The sequence below is a fragment of the Carassius auratus genome, chromosome 16 (genome assembly GCF_003368295.1).
Source record: "Carassius auratus strain Wakin chromosome 16, ASM336829v1, whole genome shotgun sequence".
Taxonomy (NCBI): domain Eukaryota; kingdom Metazoa; phylum Chordata; class Actinopteri; order Cypriniformes; family Cyprinidae; genus Carassius; species Carassius auratus.
In genome coordinates this window covers 5,329,905-5,351,227 of record NC_039258.1, presented here as the reverse complement: position 1 = coordinate 5,351,227, position 21,323 = coordinate 5,329,905, and the positions used below count along the sequence as shown (strand labels likewise).

The window sequence follows — 21,323 nt, the reverse complement described above, 5'->3', positions numbered from 1 at the left end:
TCGACGTATTTTTGTAGTCGACGTAATCGATGACGTCGACGCGTTGTTGCAGCACTAATACTGATAGATAACCAACATGGTACCGATATATCCACCCAGGACAATCTAGACATGTTTTACATTAGGATTTTTAAAACAACACCCGTAGAGTAAAAAAAGTGTTCGTACACACACATATTCCAAACTTCTGCTGAGCAGCCCTCTTAAACTCCACGTAAACCAATCTGACACTGTGAACAAACTGTGCTAGAAAACCGGTGTGCTTTTAACAAACACAGAAATAGCATCTTAACTGTCTCTGGTATGCTTTAGGGAAAGCTTAAAAGTTAAATCTGCCACCCATGCTTGACCTATTGTGTTGAAGGTAGGCTTCTGGGAAGCCAAAGCTGCTTGCGTCACAAGAACGGTGTGAACAAGGAAAGAAAACACCAAGCAATTTCAAGCTAACTTCATTCAGCCGTCTCGTAGTGTGAGGGAGGGACATGTGTGAACTCATGTGTGGTCTGTGTAAACGTCTGCTGTGTATATACCAATTTCACCCGCTTGTCTGCGCAGAGAATGCAAGGGAGGCTGAGAGGAGAGTAAAGTGTTTGTCAGTCACAACAACTCACAAAGACATCGAGACACACAGAGGCAATGCATTATCTTCACTATCTGTCACTGCTGACTTCCATATACACCGAGGTTAAAGGTCTTCAAGGACATAATTAAATAAATGAAACACTAATGGCAATTACAGGTTTTAGTTTATATGGAAAACATATTTAGACAGAGAAGGAAACAGCAGTGCAGATATAAAGCAACACATCGTGAGCAATTAGGAATTGGAGGGTGGTGGAGGTGGGTTGACCAATACTAAAGCTTCCACCCATATTATCTTGACACTCCCCTAAACACCAGCTTCAAAACAACAGCTCTGTGCAAAGCTACATGCCTGTGAAACCCCATCCTGGTCCTTACTAATTACAATAATCAGCCAAGTTACTCAGATGGCAGGAAAAACAAGAAAATGATAAAGATATCAAAGCACATTAAGCTTAGGGGTTTAAACTGGCACTAAAAAGACTTGACTCACTGATCTACGTCTGTTACGATTAGATCGTTGTATGTGTCTAGCATAAAGGCATGAACAAAGATAGCAAGAATCCTATCTGAGATCTAAAACATAAAGCAGTATAAAAAAAGAAAAAAAAAAGAAATAAATGGATCACAAAAGTAGATGTTTCTGTACACTAAAAGTAAAAGGTGACTAGGTCTGTCAAGCTCCAAAAAGGTAAATGAAAGTAGTCCGTAGGATTCATGCACTATATTCCAAGTGTTCTGAAGCAGCACAATAGCTTTGTGTGAGGAACAGACCAACATTTAAAATCATTCATTGAAAACACTGGTTTGAAAATCTTTCTTGACAGCCATGGTCACCATTTACTTGAAAAAGAGCAGCTTAAAAGTCGTTCAAAACCTTTATGAGTGAGTTTCCTTCTGTTGGACACAAAATAAAATATTTTGAAGAACGTTGGTACAGTTACTGGTAGGTATTTTATTTCATACCGCAGAAGTCAATGGCTACCATTAACAGTTTGGTTACCACATTTTTAAAACCAAATTTTTTTGGTGAACTATCCCTTCAAACATCAGGTTTAAAAAAATATTTTGTGTTTCACAAAAGTAAGCAGTCATGAAATGATATAAGTGAGGAAATTACAGAACTTTCATTTTTAAGGTGAACTATGCCTTTCACAGATTCCATTGATTAAATATTCCAGTAAATTTAACCAACTCCATTTGTGAAATATGCTTCATCATGCTGAATAAAGCATATGGCTTCCTGTGACATCCCTTAAAATGACATCGGCTGTTAAATAGAAAGTGAAAGGGGACAAACAAGAATGTTTAGGGCAGGATAATGTTTTACGTGAGGAACAGAGCATGCAGTTAATGCTGGTGGGACCGAATGCATGACCCGAGCAAGCACAGTTTAATTAATCAGGTCTTGAGCTGTTGTCTAATCCATCTTAATGCTATTAAAGTAAGCGGGAGGCCAGTGCAGCGGCCTGTACTGTACATGTTACTTTTAACAAGTTCACTCAGTACAATAATATTAGAATTATATTAAACCTGTATGACGCAGCACTTGAGGTTTAAACCAGTCATTAAACAAGAGTTCAAACAAAATAAACCTTCTAATGGACCTTAGTCTGAGTAGCCATTTTCTCCAGACGAGAACACAAATGAAAATAAGGCTGTTATGGACAGAAGAACATGTAATTCAAATTTGAGAAGCAAATCACCAAATTAGAATGATTTCTGAACACTCTTGTGTCTAGAAACAGATTGGTTAGAGTGAAATGTGTGTGTGTGTGTATAAAATATGAATTATTATAATATTAAATACATTAAAACAGTGTTACAAATTTTAAATATTTTTTAATGATTTGTATCATTAACAGGAGTTTGTTTGATTTAAGTAATTGTCTAATTTGAATTATTTACATATTAATCAGTACATATCTGTCAACCACTACTTCAACAACAACAACAACACTTCACTACGACGACTTCTCCAGTACTACTTACTCCAAATTAAATACACCATTTATATTGGCTAAAGTGTGTTCAACTCTCATTCTAGTAAGGGAATCAGTTCACAGACTAGAATGCCGTAATTGTAATATGTAGGTCAGATGTCCCCTCTCACTATGCACAAGTCACTTGAATGAGTTCTTGTGAGTTCGAGTCATTTCTTGCCTTACTCATGTTACCAAACACCAAGTGCCTCCTTTGCAAGAGGCACAAGCTTCCAGAACACATGCAGAAGGTTGACAGTGGAATCGGATCACCTGGAAACATAGCGTTCACCCGTGGGAGAGCCATCAGAGAGGAAGGGGATGGGGGAGGGGGTGGTTTAAGACACGTTTAAGGTCAAAAACCTCAATGAACTCAGCCAGAGAGTGAAATTAGGTTGAGGGGGAGGAATGGTTTCAATCATTGTGCTTTAACGCACACCCAAAGTAATGTGTGAAAACACTGAAGACATTTACTGTACTCCTCCATGTGCAAAAAGACCAGATGGTATGCTCGAGGATAAGAAAAAAACTATGCAAGTTACTATAAAGGGTAAATAAAGAAGGGGGATATGTGAATGAAAGGACTTACTTTCAAGTTCCTCTTTTTCAAAATTTGTGTTGATGGTACAGCTGGTTTTCCCATGATCAACAACAGCTTCCTCATCATTGCCCTGAATAGAGAGAGATAAAGAAAGATGAAATTATGACACACCAGAGTAAACAAACAGTTACTGCTGCCTGCGTCTAGCTATAATTGAGAATTGTGCAAGAGTTTATACCATAAGTGGGCTTAAGACTTTTGTTTTTGACAATATGCTTCTGGGCACAAAACTGAAGGGAACAGGTCACAGAATAAACAACTTGAGTTCATTTTGCGTCAAATGTACCAAAACTCTGGAACAACACTATTACCTCAGCCAACATGAACATAGTAGATCAGAATCAAAATACAAACTGCACATCCACATAAATATAAACATAAATAGTGATTCTTGTTCAGGCATTGTGGCTCATATTAACAGTTAGGGATCGGAACAAACTTAAAATATTAAACTTTGGAATGGACTGTAACTGTAGCTTTAGAAATAAATAGGCAAATTAAATAACAGTCAATTACAAGAATTCTAAATAAAATCAATGATGAATGTTTGGGATTTTGTAGTTATCATAGCACTAATAATAACAACAACAACAACAACATTTATTTGTGCATTTCTTTTTAAGATGATTTATTGTAATGATAAATTTCTTATTGTAACAAAAAGCTGAAAAAAGGTTGCTGCTTATCAGTTATTGGACACTTAAATTTAAATATAAAAAATATGATGAATGGCCATCAGTCACCATCAAAGCATCGTCAGGAAGTAAAAAAATAATAATCTAGTATTTTTTTTTTTTTACCTGTGCTAATAATAACACATCTCTAAAATAAAACGTGCTTTGAAACTCTATTATCATCTAACAGCTGCCGTCTCTTGGCACATGTCTTTGTGTGCAAAGAGACAGGATCTGAATCACGGAGGGGACACAATAAGGCAATGTCTTTGAAAAATAATGATTATCTCCTATAAAGTGAGGGGGACATGTCCCCCTTAAATAATAATGGTTTCTACACCCTTGCTTATAGATGCTCCATCATGAGGGTCTAGGACACAGGACATTCCAATAATGTATAATTTTGTCTAAGACAGGGCTTGGACTAAACTTTAAATGCATGCTGCAGATGTCCACTTCCAGTCTATAATACATCTACTGCACAATATTTTTCAAAATATTGAAAAATATGGACTATGCCCGAGGTTGAGTGACATTTGGAGACTATATACTGTAAATGAGTGACTATAATTGTTATGCCACCCACTCACTTTATACAAAGACTTTTTTTATATAAAGCTTTAATTGGGCCCAAACAAAGTTAACTCCATGTCCTCCATTATCAGGACCAAGCCACAATCTACGGGCACCATAATTATTGTGAATTGCGAAATGAGAAACATTTTCCACTTGCATCCTAGAAGAGATCCTAAAGTACTCTTGGGACACAAAAGTGCACCAGACAACGTTGTCCCAAATTTCCCAAGAGAAATCTGCATGTCTGTGAGAACATTTTGCTGGTTGCTGTAGAAGGAGCTGGTGTATTAGACATGGTGATTGTGCGACATTTTTCCAGATGCGACCCAGGGTATTCTCAGGACTACGCCTGAGTCCCTCGATTGCATATTTGTTTAAGTTCCCCAGACAATAATCCAATTCCCACAGTTCCCTACCATTGTTAATACACAGGCCAAATCTCCAAACAGAAAACTAGATAGATCTGTGAGAAAATAAAGTAATCTCTTTCATTACGGTGACAAAAAAAATGAAAACTTTTCAAAACTGGCTAAACAACTAAATCTCTCAGGAGTGATGACATTACTGCGCCGAGGTCGAAGTGCTGCAAAGTGCTCTTCCACCATATATTATAGTTTAAATTTTTTATCCGCTTAGAAAATTGTCATGTTTTATTTCGTTTCACCATACCTACTCGTGTAACTACTCTTGTCTTTAAATAGGGAAAACATAGAAGTGTTTGGGGGCTTCTAAATGCACCCTGTTTGGATCCTAAGGAATGAATGGTGCTAAGATAAACATACATTTATTAACAAATACTTTTATATGCGATTAATCATTTGACAGCGCTAATATATATTTTATAATACATATTTTTAGAGTATTGAGTTGTTTTGAGTTTATTGGGAATTATTTTAATTATAATTAACTCTCTAATTTTGATACCTATTCCAGTGACTGTGTCATGTGACGAACAGATTGTTTAAATGAACTCTGAGTGGGTTTGTGAATAGACACCCTGATGAAGGAGAGTTAGCCGCAATTTGCCGGTGCACAAATGTGTGGTTTAAAATTTTAAAGTTACATGAATAAAGGCTTTTAAAAAATGTTACACTACTTGAGTGCCTTGAATATGAGTATTTTGATGATACAAAAGAAGCCTGCATACCAAAAAGCGATTTATGGATTTTTACATCCCAGCAGCAGTGTTTGCATAGTTCTGAATGTCTGAACAACTAGTTAACTAATCAGGACTGTGTTAGAAGTAATTGGAATGAATCACCTAAAAAGGAATATTTGCTTAAAATGAATGAATGTGAGCATGATTGTATTCGATGCAATTGTAAATATATGCTGACTTTTTATTTCATGACTTTTTCTAAGAAAGAAATCCTTATGCACAGAGGCACAGAATGATGTCAGTATGGTAATATGTTAAAGTATATCTAAACTTTTACATAAAAATAATTTAGAACAATTAATCAACTAGTTTGATGTTGAACAACTATTTGGCTATCATTGCACATTCCAGCTCAGAACTATAAGCCAAACAATAGATGCAACTATGTCCTGTGGGCAGCTGCGTGACATGGATGATGTAACTATAGTCAGATCACATTCACAGCTATTCTTACCCCGAAACTATTTCAGGAGACATTTTTCTGAGCTCACTCAAAAGGAGCAGGGGGTAAAAATAAAATCAATCCATAATCAGCTGACATTTGCAGAATACATTGGAAATCATGACGTTAGAAAATGTGGTACAATCGTACCAGGGCTGCCAAATGTCCGGAAACATCCATGAGGTTAAATACCTGTAAGTAGTACATCACAACAGAGACAAGACCTGCAAAATGTCCACATGGACATTCATTTTTTTTTTTTAAACCTTACAAGAACTGGATCATCATTGTATCTCTGAGACCTTAATATTCAGTAATATTGAATTGACTACACCGTGGATAAGAAAACTGTTCTTAGCTGGGCAATGACAGTTGCATGTGGGAATTTTCTCATTTCTGTGCATATCTCTACAAACAACGCAACTGTTAAATTTAGTTACTTCAAAAACAGCAATTTTACCTCCTTGTTGCTTAGAAATATAGTGTAGCAATTCAGTGTCAAAGTTATGTTCCAGGATGTTTCTGTAAGAGTGCAGCGCAATCTCAGATATCTGTGTGCAAGTGATGTGTGTGTTTGTGTTCATCAATTAAAGCAGCACATTAAAGAACAGTGATTAAACTAACTAAGAACTACCTCTGCATTAAACGGTTTTATACTACAGGCTGAAAAATGCTTGACGAAGGTGTGCAAATATTTTCAGGGAAGCACATGGCGAAAGTAGTTCCAGACAGGTATTGATGAGAGACACAGAGACTCTCTATCTCTCTAATAACTTATTAACTGCATTATTATAATTGCATTTATCAACAGTTCAAGCCCCGTTACTTTTTGGAATTAGCAACAGAGGCATTGGATGAGATGTGTAATAAATGAATCTTACTGACAACAGTGTTTTAAAAAAAAACTTTGACTTGAAAGCCTTGAAATCATCTGATCGATTTCTGTCTAAATACTTGATTTTGATTGGCTTTGCATCTTGGCAACACCTCGGGTGTGCATTATTTTTCTAATAATTCAACAGCCAGTTGTCAATTTTCTCACGTAGGCTAATGCATATACCTGCCAGCCAATCAGAATCACGTATTTAGGCAGACCATGGTATAAATATATATACATATAGCTAGACTATGCGCAGGCAGTGAGATGTGAGATGAGTATGTCTCTTCCAGTACATTTACAGAGAGTCCTGTGTATTTAAAAACAAAAAAAGACAAGAGTCCCGTCCTGCCACGAGACTCTGTCCAAGCATTCCTGAGTGCCATGGCATCAGATATCACCCAAAGGGCAAAACACACGAAAGGGTACAATGTGGATTTAGAGTTTAAAACTGTCACGACACGTGACGGACAAGGTGTCTTGTAACCACTGACACGCGTTACCTCTTTCAATGAAACGACACCAGATTTCACTTCTGTAAATTAAATTTCACACTAAATACACTATACTGTGTTCACAACTCCCAAGTCAATGTTATAAAACATAACATAACATGATGAGTAAACACTAACAACAAGCCAAAGGATATTCAATGAGCTACATAGAACCTGAATTAGGGATGTTCATTTCGGTTATTTTTCCTAACCGAGAACCGACGCTTGTTAACTATTAAGCAACAAGATTATTTTAAATTAGAATATAATTAAATTAGAAAGGTCTAATTACCCGTGTAAGGTGTCTGTTACCCGTTAAAAATACTAACATTTGTTTCCTGGGGAATCATTTTACATGCGCAAAAAGCAACAAACAACAGCACATGAGTGCTTCTGCGAGCGGAGAAAAACATAATAAAGCTAGGCTATAAATAGCGAACTGAAAGGATTTGTTGTGGAGTGAGGGGAACTATAATAGCATAGCTATGTTTAGAGTGTTTATCATAATGTTTGTAAACATTTTGCATCTGCATTAGGCCTATTTCTGAATTAAATAATAAAATGTGACTTATTAATAGGCTATGCGACATGTTTGTTTTTCTCACTCTCTAAGAAACAACCAATTTTATACATGTAGTGTAGCCTATTTTAACAATGCAGCAAAGCTTTTTAAATATTTTTTATAAATTACTGAAAATAAATAAATAAATGACATTTTAAAGAGTTAAACTGTTTGTATTAATCAGTCAAAATTTCTTAATGGTTGGTTGACAGTTAACTGGTTAAAATGAACATGCCTAATCTGAATCATGCTCCAACATCAAGAAAAACTGAATTAGGTCAGACAGTGAGCCCAAAAACATACCGAGAATATTGTAGCTCCTCTGGTGGTCCTCATATTCACAATGTCTCCCCAGAAGTCCTGCATCATTCACAGACCCTGGGGAGGGACTTTAAAACTTTGTCACTTGGTGAAAATCCGACAGCACTTAAGACTCCAAGAGCTTAAATGATAAGATCCAGAAATATTGATCATTCAGCCAGCTCATTAATACAGTCTGCTACTAGAGCTATAACGGTGAGAAACAATCAAAGGTCAACCTGAGGCAAAAAGTAGTGACAAGCTACAATCAGGATCTGCAGAAGAGGAAGTCTCCACACACTTCCTTCAAGCAGCAGTCTGCTTCTACCAAGATCAGGAGCTAAAGCATCTATGTCACAAAGACTAGGAAGCAGAAGTGAGAGAGAATCCTGCAAGATGCTGCCAGTGCACTGTTCTCTTGCTGATGTCGGACGGGTCTCACTCCTGATTGCAAAGACCTAAACATAAAGTGTTATTTATATCTGAGTATGAGGGTGTGTTATTGTGAGCATGCATGTGTTTTTCCACGAGCAGGAGTGAGCGCTTGGGTTCCAACAGCACTGGAGCTATACATTGCCTGAATGTTGGGAAGCTGCCGATACAGCGTGCCATTCCCCTGAGGTGTTAAAGGACATTCAGGGTTTGAAATAAAAAAAAGCAATATCATAGGCTACTACTAAAGCTAGTATAATCACATTATAATCAATGAATCTGTCTACACTGCACAATGAAGATTATTATTTACATGGTGTCAATGTCTTTTTGATTATTATGGGGTGTTCTATTTTTGTAGCATTGCTTCAGTGTAAAGTATATTGGAAGTTACATCACTGCAAGCAAATGTGTGACAAGTACCAAATATAAAATCAGATTGCTAACTAGACTAATTGAAATTCCCCTTACTGACCATTTCATTGCACTTAGTCATCATTGCATTGTCTTTAAAAACTCAGCACCTTAAAGGGATAGTTCACTCAATTCATTTTTTGCATTAAGTATTATTTTTCTGTAATAGTTTCTTCAAGTTAAACCGAACTTTTATTTTGACGGTTCGCTGTGAAGATCTTTAGGTTTCGGTCTATGATATGACGAAAATGTTTTCTCAAAAGACTTAAAATTCCGTCAATGTTTCCACACTGAAGAAATCATCGGGCCCTACAATGGCTACCAGCAACTGTTTGGTTATCAACATTCTTCAAATGGTGATATTTTCTGCTCAACAGAATAAATAAACTCATACAACTTGAAGGTGAGTTTTGATGACAATTTTCATTTTTGGGTGAACTATACCTGTAAGCTAGCTAAATGAATGTGGCAAAAATGTTAGAGAGAAGAAATTATTTACATTTCTTTCCATAAAAGCACAAATAGCAATTAGTTTCATGTACATAAGCATGTAGTAGGCAAGCACACTGATACTATGCTCAGGAAAAGGAAGAACGCATACCTGTTGGCCCTGACAACAGAGTAACCTTTGTGGTCATTCAGCCAGTGAAGCTGTTAATACCTGTAATTAAATCTGAGAAGCTACACAATCTATATGAATGAAGAGGGATTATGTAAAGAATAATCAAATAAAATAAACCATTGTTAGATGGATTGTCTGAAAGAAAAGGAAATGTGGATGCTTCAAGAATTCACTCTTTCATAATAAGTGAACTATTATTAGTTGTAGAACTGGGTGATTTTTCTGATTTTGATTGAAATTTTTTGATCGAAAACAACAAGAGATGTCTGTAGAAATTGCCACTTCTACTGTGCTTATTTATTTTTAATGTGTGTGTGTGTGTGTGAGCACAGTCTGACCTGTGATTGTCTAATCTTAAATTTCTGATGTTTTCAGTATTTACTGTAGTAGCTCTATGGATGAAGCAGTGTGGTAAAGGAGTGTGTTATAATGCTGAATGACATTCATTCACAAGCCAGTGAGTTTGCATGGGAATATCTTTTCCTTATTTGGTTGCGCCCTGGCCTGTTACACCATAAGCATTGTAAATCTAATTCAGCTATTTATGAAAACAATACTGCTGTAACATTTACTAATCTAAAAGACTTTCTCAGATAAGCTTCTAAAAACATAAACATACTAATATTAAGAATTGGCAAACTTTGCACTGCTCAACAGTCTCAACCCCTCATCTAAGATTAACAAAATATTTTATGATGCAAAACATGCACTTTAAAAGCCACCTCTGAAGAAATGCTTTGACTGTTTTTTAAATGTAATCAGATATTTTGTCATTTATAAAAATCCCACACATTCTGTGCTTATTTATTAAATATTTGCAGCTATGAATGCATGCATGGAATGCAATCCTGAGGTAGCATACACTTTTTTTTTATCAATTTCTCTGATAAGATCACAAAAACATAAAATAGATTAAGCTAATGCTAATACCAATACTTATCTAATAATAAGCAAACAGATTTTGCACTGTTGAACAACCCCAAGATTAGTAAAATATATTTTAAATGCACAACAACAAAATAAATGCTTTAACATGCTAAGTAGAACTAAGAAACTACAAAGTAGTTTTGCTTTCACAACGAAACACACAGCATCTCCACAAATTGGCGGTGGCGGCAACAGCAAGAATAAAAGCTCTGCTTTGAAAAGATAAATCAAATGTAACAATATTCACCCTGCTAACTTGAATGTAAATAAAACAGTTCTAAAATGATTTTTTTTAATTCATCCTTAAGGTTAAGCATATATTAAGTGTTGTAATATTTATAGTTGTTACGATTAATGTTTCTTAAAGATGATATAGTACTGTTCTTATGTAAATATACACAAGCATTGAAAGCCTATTGAGGCTATTAATATCTATTGACAGCGCAAATGATTTGGTAAGGGAAGGAAATATTTACTGAAGTCATTATGCATGGAAATTAAGTTTCTGAGGAATAATAGAGAGGGACAAAGGAAAGAGCACACTTACTCATACATATATGTAATGAATAATAGCAAGAGTGAGAGAATAATCAATTGTTTACTATACAAATTCATGTTAACTAAGCTGACATTTCAAGATAGTCTCCCACTCACCAAAAGGTCTTCAATGTCAAGTGTTCATATCCTGAAAGGATATCATTATGACTTCTTTATTTAAAATAATAGAATAGAACGTCATTTTAAAAAGGTAACAGTTACAAACTGAGGACACAGTTTCTGTTTTTAAATAGCTTTCTTTCTTTGCGTGAACATTTGGGCAGTGATATGCAAATCTTCCCACATTGTGATGTAGACATATGGCGTTTGTTATAATGAACCATTTTAGAGGGCATGGTTGACTCTAACTTTTATAAAGAACACCTCTTTGGATTTGAGACTTTAGTCTCAAAGTCTGCAACTTCATAGATCTTCTCCATGTATCAAGAGCTTGTAACACTCCAAGGAGAAAGGAAAAATTGAAATCACATCATATGACCCCTTCAACTAATTTGGTGACAAAATAACCTTTGCACAAATAAAACTGCAGTACTCTAATCTCCATTTAATCCAATCTGCATATTCTCCCCCAAAACTAAATGTTTCCAGTTCCCTCTAGGCCTAGTTAACGCACATATCGTGTCAACATAACGCCTGATCAATACGGAGTAAATGAATTGCATTTTCAAAGAATCACTCTCAACAGTTGTCAACAAGTGGGACCAGAAAGACTTGTTGGGAATTAGTTGTAGCAGAGCAACTGTGTTGACTACTGCACGCTGACAGGTCACAGAACCTCATACTACTGTCCCCGACTACTCCAAACCTGCTGAGCTTTCGGCTGTGCCCTCTGTGGCTTTATCAACAGCATTGTCTGCTGGGTCCCAGCACCCCTGAGAGCTGCTGATCCTCTAGCCAGAGAACAATGACAAACTTCCTGTCTAATCTTCCATCTGAACCAGTGCAGTAACGTTACGATACCGTACACTCAACAAACCATGAAATCTTCCCTCATCACCAATCACCAATATCCAGACAGAGTGACGGCAGAGAACAGAGGACCATCATCATCCTGAAGACACCTGAGTGATGGATAGCAGTGAACTACAGGTGAAAATCACAACAAGCCTCTTTGTAACGTAACAGGAACTGGCCATTTGCAACATTTTTAGATAAATAGAAAGCTAACTTTGTTTAGTGACATCTAAACAATATACATAATTATGCAATAACCCACAGCCATTTCCTCATCTGGATTCCAGTCTTAGACTCAGATTTGCCATTTGGACATTAAACAGCATTACATAATATTCACAACATACACTGTTGTGTAAGCTGTAAATAAATCAAAGATTAATAGATTAGCTTTTATAAGAAAAAGTCACTTTTCAGCTTCCAAATTTCATGTTTAATTCAATGTTAGCCATGGCCATGTCTTCATAAATTAATAGGAAAATTTGTAAAAAAAAAAAAATATATACATAAAAATACAATTCAGTGTACCTGCATCAACATGTATGCTTGTAACCTTATTTTCCAATGGAATAAAAATAGAATAAAAAGAAATAAACATGGTATCTGTGACTTTTTTCAGAACTGCAAGTTTATATGTAACAATTACGACTTTTTCGAAATTCTATATTTTAAATCACACAATTCTGACTTTTTCCATAGACTGTAAAAAAATATGGACGTAGTGTCCGTGACGTCACCCATAGACCCCTCAATAGTGGTTTTGAAGCCTAAAGTGTGCAGAGCGGGTCGTCGCCATCTTGGCAGCGCGTCACCGCGCGACTCTCCCGGATAATCGAAAATGGGCAAAAAGGCGGGAGCTGATTGCTGAAGCCACGCCCACCTAGCGCGACGCCATTGTCAACAGCGGCAATCCTGTCATTCAAGTGGCCACGCCCTTAATTATGCAGAACTTTAAGGCTTAATATAATTTAAACGGATGAGTTATAAAAAAATTCACCCCTCTCACAGTTGTCGTGAAGGGCAAAATTAGCAATATAGACCAAAATCATTTTTTGAACCAGGCTGTAAACATGTTTTTTTCTGCTGTAAAGTTGGGCATTTTAACATGGGGAGTGTATGGGACGGACTCCCTTTTGCAGCCAGCCTCAAGCGGCCAGTCGATGAATTGCAGTTTTAGTCACTTTCTTATTGGCCTCACGAGAGAGAGTGGGAGGTTGCCGCTCGACTTTTTCTCACAGAAGTCGGAGTTTACATCTCACAATTCTGATTTATAAAAAAAATTAAAAATAAAAGTAAAAAAAACCTGACCTCTTTTTTCAAAATTGTGATTTTATATTTCACAATACTGACTTTTCTTCTCAGATTTCAAATTTATATTCCACAATTCTTAGCTTATATCTCACAATTGTGAGTTTATATCTAAAAATTCTTTCTTTCTCAGAATGACCTTTTGTATTTTCTATTCCGTGGCAAAAATAAGCTTCCATAAACAGACTCGCAATTGTGGAAAGAGAGTAGAAAGTAGCAAGACAGAGATTGTTATCTTGAGGTTTTGCTAATATTAACCACACCATACTTCTGTATCAGTAATGCATTGTCTGTAGAGGGAAAAACAGCATAACAAGGACCCACTGCCTACTGTTTATATGGAAACACAAGCCCATATGTTCTGCTTTGAAAAGATAAATCAAAAGTAACAATTTTCACCCTGCTTACTTGAATGTAAATAAAACAATTATAATAATTATAACAAAAAAAATAATTAATTCATCCTTAAGGTTAAGCATATATTAAGTGTTGTAATTTTAATAGTTGTTCCGATTATTGTTACTTGTAGATAATATAGTACTGTTTTTATGTAAATATACACAAGCATTGAAAGAGCATTAAGAAAGAGCAAATGATTTGTTGAAGGAAGGAAATATTTACTTAAGTCATTATGTCTACATGGAAATTAAGCTTCTGAGGAATAAAAAAAGAGGGACAGAGGAAATAATAATAGCAAGAGAGAGAGAGAATAATCAAATGTTTACTATACAAATTCATGTTAACTAAGCTGACATTTCAAGATGAAGTGAAGTATGAATTATTCAGCCAAGTATGGTGACCCATGCTCAGAATTTGTGCTCTGCATTTAACCCATCCGAAATGCACACACACAGAGCAGTGAACACACACACACTGTGAGCACACACCCAGAGCAGTGGGCAGCCATTTATCCTGCGGTGCCCGGGGAGCAGTTGGGGGTTCGATGCCTTGCTCAAGGGCACCTAAGTTGTGGTATTGAAGGTGGAGAGAGAGCTGTTCATGCACTACCCCCACCCACAATTCCGTCCGGCCCGAGACTAGAACTCACAACCCTTCGATTGGGAGTCAAACCCTCTAACCATTAGGCCACGACTTCCCCAGATAGTCTCACTCACCAGAATAAATTATAAAAATGAGAGGACTTCTATGTCAAGCTTTCATATGCTGAAAGGATGTCATTATGACTTCTTTGTTTAAATGTATAGAATAGAACGTCATTTTAAAAAGGAAAATATAACGGTAACGTGACAGTTGGACACGGACTGTGGACACAGTTTCTGTTTTTTCTGTTGTCAGCTAAAATCTAAATGCATACAGACACAATATAAACCAAACTCATGCTTTAATGTTTTATATAAAAAATATATATTATGTGGAAAGAAAATAAAACATTAAACAAAAGTTATAACGTGTATATTTCGTGCCAGAGAGAGAGAGAGAGAGAGAGAGAGAGATTCACAGTGTACTGGGCTCGTCTTTCACCGTTATTGTGACGCAATGATCTAAACGACACTTCCTGGCAAAAGCGTGCTCACCCCAAAACAATGAAAGTACAATTCCACTGCCATACAACCTTAAAACAAACACCTCTAAAGTGCACTAAGACGACGTGGCTGCTCCTGGGGTCGTTAACAACCCCGAGGAAGTGATGCTTTAAGCCAGTCCGCATCCATATCCCTCATCCCTGTCCCTTTCCTTTCTTTGAAATGAACGCGCGAAGAAACGCTCCAGACTCCCGCAAAAACTCAAATCTGAGGAGACAACAACTTTATACTTACTGTGGTCAGTAGGGGTTTCATCTGTTCAGCGCTATCTTCCTCCATTTGTTCAAAATGTGCACTTTCTTCCGTCCCTCGCCGGAGACTGATTTGAATATGATATTTCGAAAAGCCCCTTCGCTCGTGTCACAGCCACTGAGAGCGTGTGAATGGTATTTTTACATATATATGGGCTTGTCAAATCCCGCCCCTTTTGAAGATTGACAGGTGAATTCATCCGCTCACTCTCGAGCGACCGGCTTTTTTGTAGCCAATAACGTCGTCGGAACGACGCTAGTATATGAATATTAATGAGAAGAGGAAGAGTTGATTGACTATTGGTTGGCCTGCAAAATCCACTGGGGAAAACAAAGAACCCCTAGTGGTGAGGATGAGCGTGTGCGTGGAAAACTGACAGTTTTGAAAGACGCATTATGCGAACTGAGAATGCATTTTTATCCTTGTGCTGAGGCACCCCCTAGTGGTTGAGAAGTTCTCTGTTGCAACATTTAATTATTTAGTTATTTTGAATGATTATAATTTAAATAAAGGCATTTAAATTAGGCTCCCTGTGTTGTTTTTATTTTTTTATTTTTTTTTTGTATTTGATTTTATCTATAAAAAAATACATTTACATTATGATGTTGAATCACTTATTTATCACTTATTTAATCGTGTGAATTATTTATTCTGAAACCGAACCAGGGACTTCAATAAAAAATATCTTTGCTTCCTCAATTGCATAATGTGCCATGCTAACTTTTGCGTTCTTTTGCTTATTGAGTTGAACCCTTTGACTTAACATTCCTCAATATCAGCAAGACTCTCTAAAAAACAGCAAGCAATTATGATATTTATTCCTATTCTGTAAAATCCTATCTGTATAACCGGAATTCACCCAGTGTTTACATGTGACGTTTCAGAAGTATTCTCTTCATATTTTGTGGAGGTGGAGTCCTGTGAGCAGTATGACTTTTTACTAGGAAAACAAATTGAAAAACAAATAGAAAATGAGTCCAGATAAACACACCACACACATCAATAACGATTAATTTCACATCTTCACATACTAATAATCTGAATGGATTTTAAGTTGGGGGCTGAAAATTTGTTACACAAATTCTCTCTCTTTCTGTGTGTGTGTGTGAGTTAGGTAAAAGCTTGACTAAGAAGCTTGTATTGCAAAAAATACCATTGCAAACTTTTGTATAAAATAGTGTCATCTCCTGTGCCATTATATTATGTTGTACTTTTAAGTTGCATTAAAAAAAAAAAACATGATGTCTAAATCAGCTGTCTTTGCCAATACTGTTTGAGTACCTAGTGATGTGTCGCCTGAGCAACTCTTCCAGTAAATCCTGATTTTCAGATGTGAGAATGCACACAGTGACGTTTGTTTCCTCTTCCTTTTAGTTTACAGTAAAAAGAAAAGCATACTTTAACTTATGTAGGGAGCATATTAGTATATTTGCACAACTATGCATAGCCACTAATATTACTGATTATTATAGCCACTGTGGCTAACTTTGAGGCCACTGACTACAAATGTCTACCTTCTGTCTTAACTCTTTAGCCACATCCTACTTTAAGTGTGTTTAGTTGTCTGGAATCTGACCTAGTTAAAGTGAATAACTCACTTCTGTCTGGCATTTATCCAAGGTCTTTAAAAATTCTAAAGAAAAGCGACCCGAATAACTCAGTTTTGAACTTCTATAGACCAATCAAGATTAACAATGTATTAGGTTTTCAATGGACTCAAATGACTATTTAGACTACTTCTGATCTGGTTTCCAAAATAAATTACAGCACAGAGACATCACTGATTAATATAATATTCACCTAAATTCTGATGCTAGCATTTGTATTGATCTCAGTGCTGCATTTGATACCTGTGACCACAATATGCTCCTCACCAGACTGGAACAGGACTATCTGAGATATTTTCCACATTGGTCTTACACATCCTGATGTTAAAAGTGGCCTTATCATTTACTTACATTCTAAACTAAAGCTGGTGTGTCTAGTCCTGTCACTACAAAGACATTGTGTCAGAAGTGGGATTCAAACCCATGACTTTCAGAGGTCATGGCAGGATGTGAAGGATACACTTGATGATTGCTTTCTGGTGCCATACTAAGCAACAATTAATAAAAAAATAATGCTTTTAAAATCCTTTGAGTTTATCATTGACTCTAAAAGCTTTAAGATCAACAAGTATCATGTATAATAAGTATAATGCAAAGTTTGCATCTTAAAACAGTGTGACGTTTAAGAACAATTCTCTTCATATTTTGTGGAGGTGGAGTCTTTCAGTCTGAGCTAAAAGACTTCTTACTAGGAAAAACAAAAAGAAAATGACTCCTGACACATAGCCTGTATAATTATTCATAAGTACCATATCTTCACATTCTACATGGATTTTAATTTGGGAGCTGAAAAAATATTACTTAGTGTAAGTATTCTGCTAAGCTGTCTGTGTTTGTGGGTTAGGTAAAAGCTGGAACAAGCAGTTAGAACTAAATATTTGCTAACTATCCTGTATAAATCCTTTATCTGTTCAATGTGTACTTAGTGTGGTTATTGCAAAAATAGTTGCAATGTAGTTGTATGTTTTATAAGTTCATGATGATCTTATATGTTGTGACAGGCAGGGTCAAGTACTGTACATCATTCTGAATTTGGTTTGGACCACCAGAAAACTTTGACTTCTCCTTAAAAAGAAAAAAACCCTCAAACTCTAAATCAGATGTGACTGCCAACACTGTTTGCTTACCTTGTCATATTTTGTCTAAACTAATCTTCCAGTAAAACCTGATTTTCAGCTGCATGTGACAATGTTGGTTCCTCTCCTTTTTGGTTGATAGTAAAAAGAAAAGCATGCTTTTAACTTCTGTACAGGGTTCAAAAACATGAGTACATGAGTATCAATTTTTACAGCTTACAGTTTGTAACTAAAAAAGTTAGTATCTTACAATCCTAATACCAACACATATTTCTTTCAGTGCATTTAAAGATGCCTAGACGTGATGATATGACCAGCTTTCTGCAGCAGTCAGTGTCACTTTTTGTCCAACGTGTGGTGTCTAAATTCCAGATCAGGCCAAAGATTCTGGGGGTAAAAACTGACACACTTGAAGTAATGTTTTTTTTTTTTTTTTTGAGGGGAATGAGGAAACAGATGCTGTCTTGTTTTATATCTTACAGGTTTTGGAAATATCAATAGCTATAACGATGTTAATCTTAGCAATCTGGACAGGATTTTTATATCTCCTCTGGTCATGTTTAATTGTAAGTATTTAATGTCAACATCATAACAGCATTGTGCATTTAAAATATGCTGAATAATATTCATTATCTGCACTGCAGTCAATTTTAACCGGATCTGTGACGGTGTTAGCTGCATGTACACGTAACACATGTTGGGTGGGTCTGCATACCTAATAAACATTATTTAACATTTTATTAGATTATAATGTATTAAATTTTCCCCATTGTTCCCATTTCAGGTCAGAATCTCGCAATTTCTAAACTGTTTCAATGCCATAGCAGCTGCTATCTCCGTCCCATTTCACTGTCTTGACAGTGATGTAAGTGTCTGTATAGATGTCCTGCCTTCATTCTTACAAAATTAAAACATATCATATATTTATAACTAATAATAAAAAAAAATGTCTAATGTCTGTGTACTCACTCAGGGTGTGACTCTAATTCTCTTGGTTTTCTGTGATGCTCTGGTCTTCATCATCTCTGTTATAGTTGCATCGTCTTCCTGTGACTGCTGCAGGATGAAGGTAAGATCTTACTTTTGTCAATATTCACTAAGCCTCATGCCATTGCAAACCCATATTTTTATTAAGTGGAACACATAATGAAAAAGAATAAGGACTGGCTCTTTATCTAAAAAAATAAATAAATAAATAAATGTGGTACACATGTTCATGCTATATATTATATTATAATTATATATTATTCTAATATTACATGTTATAAGCCATCTTATGACATAGGATAAAGCAAAGTCTGCCTTAGCTCTTCTTTTGAAAATTATTATATTTATTATTAAATTATATTTATTATCAGTTATTCAAATTAGCTTACAAAAACTCCCAAAAGCCATAAAAACAGTGACATTTAATGATTGTTTTATACACTTAAGAAGCCACTGATTCAGCCAACAATTAAATAAGAGGTTGTTTATTTCAAAACGAATTATAAGAAGTTAGCCACAATCAATTTTGTAATAATTTATTTCTAAATGTGGAAATGTGGAAACATATTACCACTTTCATTCACACAGAAAGAGGCCATTTTTATTTCTCATCTTTATGATTATGTTACTGCATTTTTTGACAGAAGCAACCTAATTTGCCTGTCCATTCTGATTCGGTTAATTAACTTTATTGCTTAATTGCTGGCACTAGGTGTCACTATACATCCCCTTTAAATTTACATGCAATAATGAATGCAACACAATAATGATGTCCTATTATTTTTGTGTTCTCTGTCTCTTTTTAAGTCAAGACATGTTGCAGTCAGTTACATAATCCGAGATGTGCCTTATATGACTGACAACAATATTGTGCAACCGGGCCCTTTTGCACCTGATCTGAGTCCTTTACAGCATCAACCAAAATACCTTCCAAGTCCTCTTGCACCACCACCAAATTACCATCCATATCCTATACATCCAGCAAACTACAACCCAAGTTCTTCAGCACAGCCACCAAATGACCATCCAAGTCCTTCTGCACCTCCTCCAATCTATGATCAAAGTCCTTCAGTACCTCCACCAAACTATGATCAAAGTCCTTCAGTACCTCCACCAATCTATGATCAAAGTCCTTCAGTACCACCACCAAACTATGATCAAAGTCCTTCAGTACCTCCACCAAACTATGATCAAAGTCCTTCAGTACCTCCACCAAACTATGATCAAAGTCCTTCAGGACCTCCACCAATCTATGATCAAAGTCCTTCTGTACCTCCACCAATCTATGATCAAAGTCCTTCTGTACCTCCACCAAATTATGATGCAAGTCCTCCACCAAGCTACAATCCATGTCCTTCTGCAACTTCAGTGAACTATTAGGTAATTAAGAGAAATCAGCTTCTTTTTTCCAACCAAGACTTTTTCAGACTCTCACTCTTAAAACATTGTGACAGCTCCATATTATCAGCATTCATTTGTGTTACCTCATAAGCATTACTTATAGATGCACAAGTTTACAACTGTAAAAACATTTTTTTCATTGTTTGTATAACCTTAAATTTGAGTTAGAAATTCTGTTATAATTGGAATGTCACAGAAACTGACATTAAGAGATTATATTGGATTTAATATTGTAATGTTAAACACACTGCTATTTACTATAATTATTAGATGTATGTGTGTGATTACAAGATATTAGTCATCATAAAACAGTATCAAAAAGAGTCTGCCAGCTCTTTCAAGTGTTTGGTGTTTTCTGACTTTTAATCAAAATAGCAGATATGAAAAGAGACATAATGCTGCATACTGTAGGCTATAGTAGGCTATACATCCCAGATGTTTCAGAAACTTCCATCCATCCATATTCCAAACCTCGATCCTAATGAGTTATGGGGATGCTGGAAATTCTCAAATGTCTCATGGAAAAACTGTGATACACCATATAACACCAGTCTTAAGCATTTTAAAATATAGCTCACATGTTGATCTGGAGTCTCTCCTGGATTTAGCATGTAAATCATACTGGATGCAGTTGTTTTTTACAGACAGGCTATGTTACTGTAAATATTGCTTTGAATGGCTGTGTTTACAAAAGTTAATCAAATTGTCACTGTATCTTTACTTTACTTTTATCAAAGCATCTTTCCAATTGTAATCGTGTGTATTTGATTATATTGTAATTATGGAAATACTTTTGCTGCATGTCATGTGAGAGAAACCTCAGGACTGGGTGGAGTTAGAGGGCTTTCTTGCTGTGAGATGACAGAGCCACTGGTCACTGCCACCAGTAGCAGGAGAAACATGCATAAATACAGGCTACTTGGGAGGTGGAGTCTTATAAACTGATTCTTTCCTAGATTAAACTACAACTTGAAAAGAAATTTAAAAAAAAA

The 21,323-nt window shown here is 35.9% G+C and overlaps 2 protein-coding genes across 15 annotated transcripts in view; one reads left to right on the top strand and one right to left on the bottom strand.

Moving 5' to 3' along the window:
• Nucleotides 1-15,398, bottom strand: part of slc4a7 (solute carrier family 4 member 7) — a 35,580-nt gene extending 20,182 nt beyond the window's left edge. For 3 of the 12 annotated variants that reach the window (XM_026283566.1, XM_026283569.1, XM_026283574.1), the window contains exons 1-2: nt 8,253-8,668; nt 3,154-3,235 (exon numbers count right to left, since the gene is read on the bottom strand). In XM_026283566.1, the coding sequence (XP_026139351.1) occupies nt 3,154-3,235; nt 8,253-8,318 (148 nt within the window). In that variant the 5' untranslated portion in view covers nt 8,319-8,668. Of the gene's footprint in view, nt 1-3,153; nt 3,236-8,252; nt 8,671-15,242 lie in introns of those variants that run through there. The other 9 variants (XM_026283572.1, XM_026283571.1, XM_026283567.1 and 6 more) reach the window with 8 other exon arrangements.
• A 2,487-nt stretch (nt 15,399-17,885) lies between these two features.
• Nucleotides 17,886-20,774, top strand: LOC113115875 (extensin). Of its 3 annotated transcripts, XM_026283563.1 has the most exons (6): nt 17,886-18,336; nt 18,426-18,509; nt 18,588-18,644; nt 18,728-18,808; nt 18,917-19,012; nt 19,738-20,774. In XM_026283563.1, the coding sequence occupies exons 1-6, from the start codon at nt 18,235-18,237 to the stop codon at nt 20,308-20,310; spliced, it is 993 nt and encodes a 330-aa protein (XP_026139348.1). In that variant the 5' UTR covers nt 17,886-18,234; the 3' UTR covers nt 20,311-20,774. The 3 variants fall into 3 exon arrangements, with proteins under 3 accessions (XP_026139348.1, XP_026139349.1, XP_026139350.1); XM_026283564.1 differs by lacking the exon at nt 18,588-18,644; XM_026283565.1 differs by lacking the exons at nt 18,426-18,509; nt 18,588-18,644.
• Nucleotides 20,775-21,323: the final 549 nt, after the last annotated feature.

Bases quoted from the DNA above. Each gene is read 5' to 3' on its own strand.
- LOC113115875 (XM_026283563.1), top strand. From the start codon at position 18,235: ATGCCTAGACGTGATGATATGACCAGCTTTCTGCAGCAGTCAGTGTCA. The intron at 18,510-18,587 runs GTAAGTATTTAA...TCTGCACTGCAG, and splicing joins TCCTCTGGTCATGTTTAATT to TCAATTTTAACCGGATCTGT. The intron at 18,645-18,727 runs GTGGGTCTGCAT...TTCCCATTTCAG, and splicing joins GTACACGTAACACATGTTGG to GTCAGAATCTCGCAATTTCT.